Source organism: Candoia aspera, chromosome 7 (genome assembly GCF_035149785.1).
Source record: "Candoia aspera isolate rCanAsp1 chromosome 7, rCanAsp1.hap2, whole genome shotgun sequence".
NCBI classification, from domain to species: Eukaryota; Metazoa; Chordata; class Lepidosauria; order Squamata; family Boidae; genus Candoia; species Candoia aspera.
Window position 1 is genome coordinate 67,112,846 of NC_086159.1, and position 12,036 is coordinate 67,124,881.

The following is a 12,036-nucleotide window of genomic DNA, read 5'->3' on the forward strand; positions in this document are numbered from 1 at the left end:
TAGAATGATCTACAGGTATATGTGACAATCTCTGATTGTAAAGAAAATACAAAACTACACTCTATAACACAAAAGTAATGAAATAAAATACTTTTAATCAAATTGTGTAAGTGAAAAAATACTTAAAAATTTTCCCTACCTGAAAAACACATTTCTGTGAGGGTAGGTCCAGTTATCCAAACTTACTTCTCATTCCATAGATGACTGACAGGCAGATGTAGCAATGAGACACAAGTACTGCTGCTAGAGTACGTAAAACTATCAGTATGGTATTTTAGAATATACTAAAAGAACAGTGAATAGGAAATATGTGGATTATTGGATCTACTCTCAGAGAAATACTTTGGGATCAGGAGCAAATTCTTCATGATACCAATCATTCACAAGAATGGATGTTATACAACATTAACCACCTTCCTTAATGGGAATCAACAGTTAGAAAATTACATTCATCTTGTAATACTAATAAAGATCTCAGTCTCAGCTTTGCAGATCTCTTCAGAAGAGGCCACAGTCTATACTACTCCTTTGATGAGATGAAGGAATGTTTCCCTGAAGGAATGTTTCATTGAATTTGCTGTCATCGACACAGACATCAATGTTTTAAACTGCTTTCACCTCTTCCTCATTTCCAAGTCAGATGAAGACTATCAGCTTGTCCAGATAGATTTCTTAAATATCAATGGATCATTTGGAGTCACAATCACTGCCTTCTCAGAATTTACTGAGGAAGGCAACTCAGGCATACAATAAATTAATGAAGCCGCTTCTGAGGAATCACGTCTGGCTACATTTAGTCACTAATATTAGATGCTGTCTATATATGGTTAACCATTTTTGATCATAAAAAGTTTAAGGAAACAAAGGATTGAAGGTGCAAAAAGCTATGTATTTCAAACCACAGATCATATTAGCGATTTAGGTAACAATAATCTTTCTCGTCCATGTCAAATTCCAACTGTGGCCATACTTTTAATTTAATTGCCCGCTTTCAAATGAAATATTTTTATTGCTTATTTCATGGCAAAATAAATTATCTTAAAGAAAACAGAAATATATATTTAAAAATAGAATAAGTCTATTCAATATTAAGAATGTTTGCTATTAGTTCTCCAAGATCAAAGGCTTTATATTACAGACATGCCAATAAAGAAATCCCCTTTTTAGTTATTTAAGTCAGTTCAGCTGAGAACTGGTTGGGGCCAACAACTAATCTGTATGCTACTAAAACTCTCATGTCTGTTTGATACTTTGTAATCTTCAATTGGGTGAAACACTGTATCATAGGGCAAAACTTTTTCAACAAAGGTACCTCAAATGGGTTAATTTACAGAATGTGTCCAAAATCTGGGACCCATGACTCCCATGGAATTGAACTTTGGGAAATTTTATAAAACATTTTATGACATAAAAGTTATCATAAAACATTTTATAACATAGTACAAAATGTTATAAAACATTTCCTGTGGTCAACTCCTGATGCTTGACTGTGCTATACAGTTCAATATGAATGACATGACATGGGCCATTTTCAAGGCAGATACATCTCTGAGTATCTCCCTGAATTTTTAAGAACTTTTCCAGTGAAGTCAGTACATTATAAGCTCTGCCATTGTTGAAGACATTGAGGAATCTGGTAAGGAAATATCTCTGAAACGATGACCCAACAGGTCACGGGTTGTCTAGTTTCCATTTTGTGCCCGGGCCTGGGGCCTTGAGCGTGTGGATGGTCCTGTCTCTTGGCTGTATTAACATTCATGCATTGCTCACTTGGCAGCCATGTATATTTATTTTGTATTTATTTTATATTTTAACTGTTTTAATTGTAATTGTTTTATAGTTTTATTGTTGTAAGCCGCCCAGAGTCACTCGCTGAGATGGGTGACTATAGAAATCAAACAAACAAACAAATAAATAAATAAATAAGAACCATTTAAATAATCATGATCTATAAACGTTGGTACTTGTCGAGATGATCATAAATATAGATAAAAGTACTACCTCATAAAATGCACATAAACAACTCATAGGATACTTCCAAATTAGCGATTATTTATGTACTGGATTAATATTTTGCATTTTCATCAATGGATGGCGCTCAATTTTCAGGAGATACATAAAAAGCAAAGAAAGCTGGCTAAACTGAAAATGCCCAACTATGTCTTTTGAGAAAGCAGCTCTGGAATATTAATTGAAGATGCCAAGTGTCATACCCCAACAATTTGGGTGAGGTAAGTGATGTGGTGGCTGCCCTTTCTCAGTGCCTGGGGGCTGTCGGGGTCTGGATGGGGAACAACAGGCTTCAGCTGAACCCTGGTAAGATGGAGTGGCTGTGGGTTGATGGTTCCTCTGTATCCGGGAAGTTATCATCCTTAGTTCTGGATGGGGTTGCACTGCCCCATTCAGACCCGATGAATAACTTGTGGGTCTTTCTGGACTCACAACTTCTGCTCAAAGAGCAGGTGGCAGTTGTGGCCAGAAGGACCGTTGCACAACTCCGTGTTGTTTGCCAGTTAAGCCCTTTCCTGGATCAAGAAGCCCTCCAAACAGTCACTCAGGCCCTGGTCATCTCCCATATAGACTACTGCAATGTGCTCTACATGGGGCTACCCTTGAAGAGTATCCGGAAGCTTCAGCTGGTCCAGAATGCAGCTGCGCAGGTAGTTATTGGTGCCCCAAGATCGGCACATGTGACACTACTGCTGCGCGAGCTGCACTTGGTGCCAGTTTGCTTCAGGGTCCAATTCAAGGTATTGGTTATCACCTTTAAAGCCCTACATGGCATGGGGCCAGGTTACCTGAGGGACCATCTCATCCCCTTAACATCGACCTATCCCACCCGGTCATGCAGAGAGGGCATGCTGTGAACCCTGCCAGTAAGGCAATTCCACCTGGTGGGGTCCAGGGGGCGGGCCTTCTCTGCAGTGGCACCTGCCCTCTGGAACATTCTGCCCGCAGAGGTGAGGCAGGCCCCTTCACTCACAGCCTTCCAGAAGAACTCGAAAACCTGATTCTGCTGCTTCGCCTGGGGTGGGAGGGCAACAGTTCTTGGGGTGGCTATCACTGTAGATCTCTCCCCAACGAATAAGATCTTCGCCCCTTGGATTTTGTATCTATTTTATCCTTATTTATTGGTTTGTTATATTGTAATTTATATTTTTATGGTTTTAATTTTTGATTTTATTGTAAACTGCCCAGAGTCCTCCTTTTGGGGGGAGATGGGCAGTAACAAAAATTTGAAACATAAATAAATAAATAAATAAATAAATTTCCAGAGACACATTATTTTAAGTAAAATATGTGAGTCTGAACAAGTGTCCTAAATGTTTGTTTTTTAAAAAATATATTAAGGTTAATCTATATAATTCAGCATTATTGAAAATGTATTATTATAATTAATTTATCTCTCTAATTTGGAAAAAGTCTTTATTCTGACAATGAAATGAAGAAAAGGAAAGCCATTAGATTTTCTACAATGCAAGCATGTAACTCATTTTGTCAAGTGCAAATGCTATTTTTTCTTCACTTTTTTTAGTTCAGAATACCTTGACAGACTGCTCTGAAACTTTTCTCCTCCATTCTGTTGCTTATAATGTAGCCTGAAGTTTCACACTGAAGGTGGCAAAGGGGGAAGAGAAGATAGATCAGTTGAAGTAGCATTTGTATCAGTAATGTTGGCAATCACCTAAATTGAATTTACCTATCAGGAGCACTGAATGTAGTACCCAAGATTCAAATCTTTTTCACTAGATGTTCATGGGATAGATATTATGAAATGGATGAAAGTACCATATATTCTGTTGATGCTTCTTAGTCTTATTTTTATCCAATCAATTTTAAGCAAGAGGACATTTCCATAAAACTTTAATAAAAAGAGTCTTGCTTGAGGAAAGCATCATCATCAATGTTTGCCTTTCAATAACAGAGAACAGTAACTAATGTCTTAGTGCACTAGCAGCAGTGACTTCTTGTTTGCTGAGATTTTTCTTTTTATCTGCTTGTCAATCATCTGTGGAAAGAGCAGCACCTATTATTATACTGAAAATGTTCTCTATTTCATATATCTCTGAGGCTGCAGCCCTATGAACACTTACTTAAGAACGTTATTTGGGATTATTGGGTTTTACATCTAAGTAAACATATACATCAGACTGTGTTGTCAGGTATTCACATTTAATTTAACCAGTAATACAATATTAATACTTACTATGAATTCTAAATTTGTATTATGGCTTCTAAAAGGACTCAACTAAATGAAGGATCTTATAAACATTTTGCCACACTTAAACAAAAATATTGGCTGTCTTACCTGTCATAATCTCCATTACAAAGTGCTCTGACCGATATCTTGAATGCCTGCCATACTGGATTTAATGTGTTCTTTATAACTTCTGTCTTGTGGCAGATTGTGAAACTAAAACACAAAACCTATTTTTCAATTTATCTTTATTCAGTGTCTGCCATCTGAGAACAAACTCTGAAAGATGTGATGTGTCATAGTTTAAATAAACATTTGTATTTTTAGTCCTGAGAACACCCTTATCTGCACAATCTTAAAAAACCATGATCAGTGGTAGTAACTAATAGAGGAGATAAATATAAGAGAAGTCAAAACAAGCAAAGCAGGAGATTGTGATAACTTTTGAAATGTTGTTTATAGCTTTGGAGGTGATACCTAGTAACAACTGTTCCCTCTACTTAGCATCCCAATCTATCACTGGGGAAATACAAATTCTTTCAGAATCAATTAAATTGAACTGTGACTTACATTTTTAAATTACAGGGATATTAGCACATAAAGAAAAGCTGGTAACACTATGAAGGTAAAGAGAAACTTTTCATAGGCTACAGAGAGAATCCAGAAATCACTATCAAAGCTTCTAAGACTTCACTGAATATTTAGCAGAACAAATGAGAGCATCTACCTGCCATCTTCATTGCTACGAAAAAATACCAGGAAGGGATCTGATTTCCCAAAGAAATCTTTCTTGTCTAATTTGTTTGCACAAAATTGCATCAGAACAGCTTCCTAAAAAAAATAAACAATAACAGAAAGATTAATTCATAAATAATATGGAGGATTCCATTTACATAAATAATAATACACATGATAGTAGGCATTTTAAGGTTATTAAAATATTAAAAAGTTAAGAGAAAAAGGCGCTTTAAAACATTTATTAGTTTCTTTTTTATTACTAAGCTGGAACATTATAATAAATTTTAAGCCCAGTGTCATTATTTTCACCACCAAACTACTAATTTAAAGTAGAAGGGATTTCTTCCCCTCCTGCTTCAATTACATATATACCATTATACTCCTGTGGTATCATCTAAGAGTGAAAATAGGTTTTAAGCGCATATGCTAATTAAAATAAAAATGGCACCAGAAAAATCACAAAAAGGTAGCAGCAAAGGGGAAAAGTTACAAGTGTATAAAATTAACCATTTAGATAATCTGGACAAAAATGGTCTTAAACTGATACTGAAAAATACCAGACCTAGAACCAGACATACAAGATAAAGTGCTTTGGGCTACACCAACTGGGAAGATACTAACCTGAGAGCCCAGAAACAAAAAACAAAGGCCCACAAAAAACAGATTTATGAGATGGAAAGATAAAGACATATATCAGAATCAATTGTTATTGCAGGGGCTATGGTAGCTCAGTGCGCAAGACACTGAGTGCATTTCTGAACTCTTCTTTCGATTAGCTGGGCAGTTAACAAATTGAATCATGATATTCCCTGCTCATTCTCAGTATTTTGAATTCAGCAGAAATAAAGGCTGTTGAAGGAAAACTTAAAAGTGGTGTAGTACTGGAAGTGGAGTGAACATGTTTCTATGTACCCTAGGAAAATTCCAAATTGAGAAAAGCATTACGTAACCCAGAGGTCAGCAACCTTCTTCACTTTATGGGCCAGGAGCCATGCCATCACCTGCCACCATTGCTGGGAGATCTGTTGCTCCACCCACACTGAGGCGTCTGGTGAAGCTATCACCCAAATGACTGCCTGAAGAGGCAGTGAGTGCTCCCTCCCTCCCTCATGTTAGCTGGGTGAATATATTTCTTTTTGGAATTATCCATTGGCTGGATAATTTCGAGTGCTGGGTGACAGATTGCTGACCTCTGCTTTTCCAATCATCATGCCTTCTAATAGCAATATTGAGCTTTGTAGTAGCTTGTACAGTAGCTGCAGTGAAATAGGATTCTAATTCAGTGGTCATCTAGAAAATAATCCTGATATTCAGAAAAAGCTTCTTTTGGTTTATGGATACTTCCAGTATAAAGAGTAAGAGCTGAAAGTGCTAAACAGTACCCCATGGCTTCTATGGATCCTAGAAAGATGGGGCCAAGGATCTGTATCTGACCTCTTTTATTTTCTGATTCCAGTGATACTCCTCTCTAGAATCTTTTCAACTTTAGGGAGCCAGCATCTTTTCAGGGCATTGGTTGCTAGTGAATTATAGTCAAAGAGGAAAATGCTTGTTCTGATTCTAGTTAACTATTAGAGAACCCCTCCCTCCCTCCCTTTCATCCATTAGCTCAAGGCACTGTACAGTGCACTCCTTCCTTCTATTTTTCCCCACAACAATCCTGTGATATAAGGTTGGGCTGACAGGGAATGACTGGCTAAGTCACCCAGTGAACCAAACATTTTAATTTACCCGGCAACAGTTCAGTTCCTCTGCTGTCAGTATTATTGTGCCGCATTTCTTCCCAGGAATTCCTCTGTAAAAAAAGAGTATTGAGAGGGAATCACATAGGTAACTGAAATGTAAATGAAAAAAAAAAAGTTTCCAAACAAATAGAACAACCAGGTGATTTTTATCAAACTTGTTTGCTCTTTCATATATAGCTCAACAGTACTAACATATGCTGCTTTTCCCTAGTTAAAATGAAAGCATACAGAGGAAACAGAGGGACAATGTGCTACTGACCCAGAGTTCCTTGAATTTTAGTTCTTTTCCAGCCTTCAAAAACTGATGATTGAAGCTAATCAACCAAGATAGGCTCACAGAGAAGTTGCAAGCAAACATAATAGAATTGGTCCACTCCTTACATGGCACAGAAATTAAAGTGGATGTCAATTAACCATTTTTTTTGTTTTGCTTTCTTGGATACAAAGTGCCTTTTCTCTCAAAATGAAGGTATTTTTTTAAATCTTTTAAAACAAAACAAAACACAAAATTTTTAAAAAGTGGGAGGATGGTAAGTTGAATACTGTTCACAATTCACAGCATTTATACTATGTTTAATGTACCAAAAGTGCTTTGTTTATTTATTAAATTTGGAAACACACACTGCCTATCAATACAAAAAATATATATTAAAATTACTATGAAAGGAACTTTTAAAATTACAAAGTTAAAAAAAACCTATAGTAATGATAGTGTGATTACACAGAACAGTCTTTCCTGCTCACAGAAAGCAGAGTAAGGGAGAATGTTTTTCAATTAGGGAAGACTGTAAATATATAAATACAAATATGCTATCGTCATACATTTAAGTAGATGTGAGAACCTTAATTACCATAAGGTATCCTTGCTGCAGAGCAGATGCATGACACATTATCTTTAATATAATAGCTACTTGGAACACTTCTGTTGGACTGTTTTGTGCAGAGTGACAGAAAAGTCCTATTTAGAATCAATGTCTAAAGTACTGATGTTACTAATTTAAAATTCCACAGAACAACCTACAACAGTACAAACTTTGGGGAAAGCTACTAACTCAATTAGGTCTTAGGACCACAGGGAAGAGAGAACAGTACATGGTGACTCTTCTTCTACTGTAATGGCCAGGCCACCTGACTTACTATGTCTATCAACATATCTTGCTTTCCAAATAAATCCTATTGCCCAATATTCCCCTTCCACATTACCCAATTTCTTAGTAATGCAAGCTTTTTAAAAATATTTTTAATATTTGACTACTTATACCCATAATTTGTCCAATAGCTCAAAAAGTCGTGCAAGGACTCTTTTTTGTTTGTTTCAATGAGGAGAAGCTAAGGCTGAGAAGAGGTTTTCAATAACTCTGCCATGTAATCCATTCATATGAAGGCTGCAATTCAACTGAATATAGCAGAGATCTCAAAAGAAATGTAAGCAGCACAAAGCAGGCCAAGCCAAAAACTGAAATTTACACTAAGTCAGGCTGCTCAGCCCAACCCCTCTCTCAGGCACACCCAAAATGTTCAGGAGCACACAACAAGCAAGCATGAACAACAATAAACAGAGAAGTATACCCTATGAAAATATTCAAAGCAACACTTAGGAGCAAGGGGAAATGGCATGGAGACACATGTTATTACATATACTGTGTATATATCGTAGATACAAATACTGCAACATATGAGAATATACTATGTAAAAACAGCACTATAGCATAGCAAATGTAGATGTGCAGGAATGCAGCAAATGTAAATACAGATCACCAGCAAAGACTTGCCACATGCTGACAACATGCAAGAGCCCAGCACACACAAGCATTAAGCTCAGTATAATAGTACAGGTAGTCCTTGTTAAGCAACCACAACTGGCACCAGCAATTCAGTCGTTAAGTGTGCATATGATCTTAGTTTCCTTTGCTTGATAGATCTGTGAAGGTCATAAATGTGAGGACTGGTCACAAAGTTACTTTTTCATCAGTCTAACAGGCACTAAATGAGTCAGTCACCAAACAAGGACTGCCGGTACACTTGAAAAGATATCCAGCCACAATAAATGAAATACGCCATAAGAAGCAATATGTACCATACATACTCCCACAGCAACATATAATACCACACCAAAGCATGTGCATGCAGCAATACATAGTCACATCAGATGAAGGCAGCAGCTACTCTCCCTCCATCAACAAATACACACTTCTTCAGTCTACTCGTGTTGGCCATTTTTGCTTTGGCAACCAGGTTCCAGGAAGGAAGTTTCAATCTGCCGAACAGATACGTTACTTTTATAATTCATGGACGTATTTAAAACAAGGTCTTCTTCATAGCCATAGGAATGTATTCTTATCTAGGGAGCTATACTCTTTCGGTTTCTGCTTTTTTGACATATACATTTATATAATGTTATATTTATATAATATTATATGACAAAAAGAAAACATTGTGAAGTATTTAATTTTATTTAAGACATTTATATTCAACTCTTCAGACACGTGTATTTCAGGCAGCTGTAATTTACAATACATACAATTTTAAAAATCAATACAAAGGTATTATACATTCAAAACCAATTCAAGAATTAAATTTAATTGGACAGGAATCAATATATATGCTGGAAGGAAATTCCACAGCTACAGGGTCACAAATGAAAAAAAAAACCCTCTCTTTTGGGTGGGGAAACAACTATATCAAACAATGACCTTGTTGGGCTATAATGATTATCTATACTTTCAGATAAACATTATGAGAATAAATAAAGATTATGAAACTATATTATGAGAACAACATTGGGCTTAATATCCTTCCTTCTCATAGCCTTGTGTTTGAATGTACCAAAAGCGAAGGGAAACTTTAAAAACTTTCATAAGATGCTGTACTGCTGATATTTTAATATACAATCTCTCTCAAAAAGATCTATACTATCTCACCTACATATTGATATAGTGGTAATCTTTACATTATTAGAATGCTGAAAACCCTATTCACTTTAATTATAGATTGTTCTATATATACCACTCTAATACAGAATAAGCATCAATTAATAGAATGTTACCTCTTCTAATGCTTTTTCTACAATTCCTATTTGTCAGACACTAGAGAATATGATCATCTGCCCGACCCAAACAATACTAATAATTATTATGAAGCTTTTCAAAAGCAAAGAACATTTAGCATCAATTGGACACACTATAATGAAGTACGTTTTTCCTTTGTGAGTTTGCTGGCAGATATTTCCTTAACTTTTAATATTGTTACAAATCTTATAAACATTTAGGCTACTTTTTGTATGCTTAAATAAATATAACAATAGTGCTACTAAATTTATATCTTTAAAATTGTGCTTACATAACTGGTTTTTCTAATCTGCTTCCTTGTGACCCAACGATCTCTCCTAATGTACAGAACACTTGTCCCAAGAAATCCTGAAAATCACACAAGGTTATGGAGCTCAGACATTGTTCATCTCTACTAGTCCATCCATATTCATTTTAAGTTTATGAGCACAGGAAATGCAATACTTATGAACAATTTAGTTATACAAATTATGTCTGGATTCAATAATAACTACAGTTTATGAGTACAGAATGACCATAGGCAAGTCAAGGGCTCAATGCACCTACTCACTGCTCTCAATCCTTTCCAACTATCTATGAAGTCTGCTACAGATATTCCGCATTTCCATTGAACATATTACTACATTTTAGCTCAAAACAAAAAAGCTGCAAGTATTTTTTAAAAAGACAATTAAAAAAAAAAACACGTGTTTTAAGTGGAAAGCTTAAAAACACCTGTTCCAATATCTCATATTTGGCAAACTTCATCCCCACATCATAATCTTTCTTGTGAATTTCATCCCATTTTGATAGACAATAAAAACATTTTGTTTCCCAAGTGGGTCTCAAATTTGCTCAGTTATTTCCAGAGCCCCAGATCCAGCCCTTGAAGCCGATTTAGAAATTAATACAAAGCTCTAAGTTTATGTAAATCAATAAAATGATCTCATGTGATGACCAGATGCCCCCTCCACTCCCCTTTGCTTTGTTTTGTTCCTTCGAGTCAATGTTGACTCCTGGAGACTGCTTGGGCAAATCCATGCAGTTTTCTTGGCAACAGTTTGCCACTGCCTTCTTCCTATGTCTGAGAGAGCATGACTGGCCCAAAGTCACCCACCTGGCTTTGTGCCTAAAATGGGACTAGAACTCAAAGTCTCCCAGTTTCTACCCTGGTGCCTTCACCACTGCACCATACTGGTTCTCAGATTCCCAGTTAAAATTTTTATAATATTAAAATAAAGCACTTACATGCTTGGAAAGGTTTGGACTCTTGCAATCAACATCATACCTATAAAGAAAAAAATAGATTTATTCACTCCAATATTTTCCATGCAAAATATTCAAGGATATGTTGGCGTTTTGGGGTTCTTGCTTTATAAAGCTAGTATAGTAAGAGAGACACTGAATAAGATAACCTTCTGTGTGAAAAACTGCTTTCCTGTTGCATAGCACAGAAAGGAAGTAATTGGAACTCCCTGATTCTAACTAGCATTCCAATGCATTTGACAGAACATATATGGTATTATAAATACGAAGTTTTGTTTGTTTTCTGATTGTACTCAGCTAAGATTACAATATCTATTTAAGCATTTCTGCACCACTTTAGTACAAGGCCCACACTGGAAATGCATAAAAAACCTGGGTGGGGTTAAGGCCTCAAGCTTTGAGATGTTTTAGCATTTATTTATAATAAATTTATAAGGGATTAAATGTTGTTCCAGAGGGTGGGCACCCTTAAAAAGTCAGCAACTATACGAGTCCCCTCAAATAATACTTTTTAAAGTTGATAAACAATATTCGGGTACAGCTGCCCACTCATCTGTTTTTTTCAAGCAATCAAGCAAGACAAATAATAAATTATTGTGATGTAACATCAAACTTGCATTTCTGGCTTCCCAAATAAACCAAGATACATGTCAGCAAAACCTGGTTTATGCCCCCATGTTCAAACTTACTGCTAGTTATACTTACTCAAATGAAGTGAAAATGAACATGCTGCAGGCAGCATGAACTGACAGTATTCACCACAGAAAATCAGAATAAATCAGGAACTGTGAAAGACCCTTATATGAGAATGCAGACGTTGAGAGAAGTCTCTGCTATAAGTGACACAGTAGCTTGAATTACCAATATGAACTATTATTCATGTATTACACTTTGGGAGATTTGTGACTGAGAATGTCCTATGACAACAACTAATTCAAATTTTGTTCATTATTTTAGGTTAGAGGCAGAGCTGAAACTACTTTGGATGCCAGCAAAAAACTACTGGGATGAAAAGAGCTTTCAGGTCCAAGCAAAAATCAAT

At 36.0% G+C, this 12,036-nt stretch overlaps 1 protein-coding gene across 4 annotated transcripts in view; it reads right to left on the bottom strand.

Annotated features, from left to right (window-relative positions):
- The window catches only part of CPNE8 (copine 8), an 85,039-nt gene that overhangs the window by 45,397 nt on the left and 27,606 nt on the right, over positions 1-12,036 (bottom strand). The window contains exons 2-8 of one of the 4 annotated variants that reach the window (XM_063307963.1): positions 11,700-11,827; positions 10,977-11,016; positions 10,021-10,097; positions 8,873-8,938; positions 6,668-6,731; positions 4,926-5,029; positions 4,310-4,414 (exon numbers count right to left, since the gene is read on the bottom strand). In XM_063307963.1, coding sequence (XP_063164033.1) covers positions 4,310-4,414; positions 4,926-5,029; positions 6,668-6,731; positions 8,873-8,938; positions 10,021-10,097; positions 10,977-11,016; positions 11,700-11,722 — 479 coding nt within the window. In that variant the 5' untranslated portion in view covers positions 11,723-11,827. Of the gene's footprint in view, positions 1-3,545; positions 3,602-4,309; positions 4,415-4,925; positions 5,030-6,667; positions 6,732-8,872; positions 8,939-10,020; positions 10,098-10,976; positions 11,017-11,699; positions 11,828-12,036 lie in introns of those variants that run through there. The other 3 variants (XM_063307961.1, XM_063307962.1, XM_063307964.1) reach the window with 3 other exon arrangements.